A 1909-nucleotide genomic window follows, 5' to 3' on the forward strand; every position below is an offset into this window, starting at 1 on the left:
AGTTTAGATTTTTTTTTATTGAAATATTCTTAAAGTTTGAATGGTATAACACTCATCTACAAAGAGAGAGAGAGAGAGAGAGAGAATGTCATTGGAGATCCTCAGAAAAAAGATTATTGCATGTTTGGGCCCAAAAAATTTGTAATGTTGACCTTACTTAACCAAGAAATAAACTACTCTTCTATGATAAATAAAAGATATAGCAATGATAATAAAGGATACTAGAGTAGCAAAGGCTTGACCAATAATTAAAATAAGCTAACCATACTAAAAAAAATAAATTAAGTTATGAAACCTAGTATATGGATGGCCAAAAAAAAAATCTACTATAAACTACTACTACCAAAAAATGCTACTAGAGCTCCCACATTGGTAGAAATGCTCTAAAATATAAGGCGGACCTCACTTCGCTTTCTTCCACTCCATCACTGTTATTATTACTTTCAATTTCCACTTCCATCATCTTCATCTCTCTCACATCTGAGCTCCATTTCCTCATCATCCAACCATGACTAAAAAGGTACGTACAATTCCTTTTGATCTCCTTCCTAAATCCTCATTTTGATGATCTCTTCCGTTTAATCATACACGTGAATCATATCGATCATATCGATACTGATTCTGTTCCTTACTTCTGGTAATTATATGTTTAGGTGACAACAATGAAGCTCAAGGTTGATCTCCAGTGTGAGAAATGCTCCAAGAAGGTCAAGAATGTTCTCTGTCAATTCCCTCGTAAGTTTCTCTCAACACTCACAGCTCTCTCCCTCTCCCTCCTTTTTCTTCATTCACTTTTGAAATTCGCATGCGTTTATTCTTCAAAATCACAAAATTGAGTTCATCTTGTGGATTTGTGTGGTTTTGGATTTTTGTGAACACGAGAAATTCAAGACCAGGTGTTCGATGAGAAGCACGACCTTGTGACGATTAAAGTGGTGTGCTGTAGCCCAGAGAGGATTAGGGATCAGCTTTGCTGTAAAGGTGGTGGTACCATCATGAGCATTGAAATTGTCGAATCATCGAAGATCGAATGTCCTCCTGAGCCCAAGTGCCAGAAACCTGTTGATCCGGGAAAGCCCAAGTGCCAAGATGAAAACCCCACGACTGAACCCCTACCGTGCCAGCCGAATCCACCGGTGAAACCGATAACAGTTCCAAATAGAACGTGTTGTGTTCCATGCTCTGAAGGCTGGCGTAGTGGGCCATGCCTTGAGGGTTGTGGTCCACCCAAGTCCTGTGTTCCGAACAGAACATGCTGTGTTCCGTGCTATGAAGGCCGGCCTGGTGGGCCATGCTTTGAGAGTTATGGTAGGCCTCCAACATGTTATGGAGGGTATTTTTATGCCAGGCCTGCTTATGATAGCTATGGTGGAGGACGTCAGCCTTGCTACGTGAGCCGTTGTGAACAATACGTCAACGAAGATAACGTGACAGGATGCACAATAATGTGAGCTAAAGGCTCATTATTGATGTGGCCTTGTATGGAGAATAATGAATAACGATATATTGCTATATATAGAGTTATATATGTGTGTGTTTTAATTTCTTTGTTTAATCAAATTTATGAATTCTTGTATGGATCCTCATGAGTCAAATCAAATAAATGTTCTTTGTTTTTGTACTAATAAAAATAATTGTTAACAATGGTTCATATGAGGGGGAAAATGCGGGTTGTTTATATATGTTTTACATTTTTCTGAATAAATAAAGCATTTTAAGGCGATTTCATTAGCATGTGCATGCAGTTTGTAGAGGGAGATCAAAGATATGAAGAATATTGACAATAAAAAAAATATATGAAGGATACAATTAATAATATATTGTCCATTTGTATTCTTATACTCGATGTTTATATATGTATGTATGTATCTATGTATGTATGTATGTTTATAAAAAAATTAATGAATTG

General features: G+C 37.0%; 1 protein-coding gene across 2 annotated transcripts; it reads left to right on the forward strand.

Moving 5' to 3' along the window:
* The first annotated feature begins 365 nt into the window (after nt 1-365).
* On the forward strand, nt 366-1695 carry LOC129284589 (protein PYRICULARIA ORYZAE RESISTANCE 21-like). 2 transcript variants are annotated; one of them, XM_054920114.1, is made up of 3 exons: nt 366-520; nt 654-735; nt 883-1695. In XM_054920114.1, exons 1-3 carry the CDS (start codon nt 509-511, stop codon nt 1449-1451), a joined length of 663 nt encoding a protein of 220 aa, XP_054776089.1. In that variant the 5' UTR covers nt 366-508; the 3' UTR covers nt 1452-1695. The 2 variants fall into 2 exon arrangements, with proteins under 2 accessions (XP_054776089.1, XP_054776090.1); XM_054920115.1 differs by having other exon boundaries at nt 892-1695.
* Nucleotides 1696-1909: the final 214 nt, after the last annotated feature.

The sequence above is a fragment of the Prosopis cineraria genome, unplaced genomic scaffold (genome assembly GCF_029017545.1).
Source record: "Prosopis cineraria cultivar Desert tree isolate PC_DT_omini unplaced genomic scaffold, ASM2901754v1 PC10, whole genome shotgun sequence".
NCBI classification, from domain to species: domain Eukaryota; kingdom Viridiplantae; phylum Streptophyta; class Magnoliopsida; order Fabales; family Fabaceae; genus Prosopis; species Prosopis cineraria.

Bases quoted from the DNA above. Each gene is read 5' to 3' on its own strand.
- LOC129284589 (XM_054920114.1), top strand. The intron at 736-882 runs GTAAGTTTCTCT...TGTGAACACGAG, and splicing joins TGTTCTCTGTCAATTCCCTC to AAATTCAAGACCAGGTGTTC.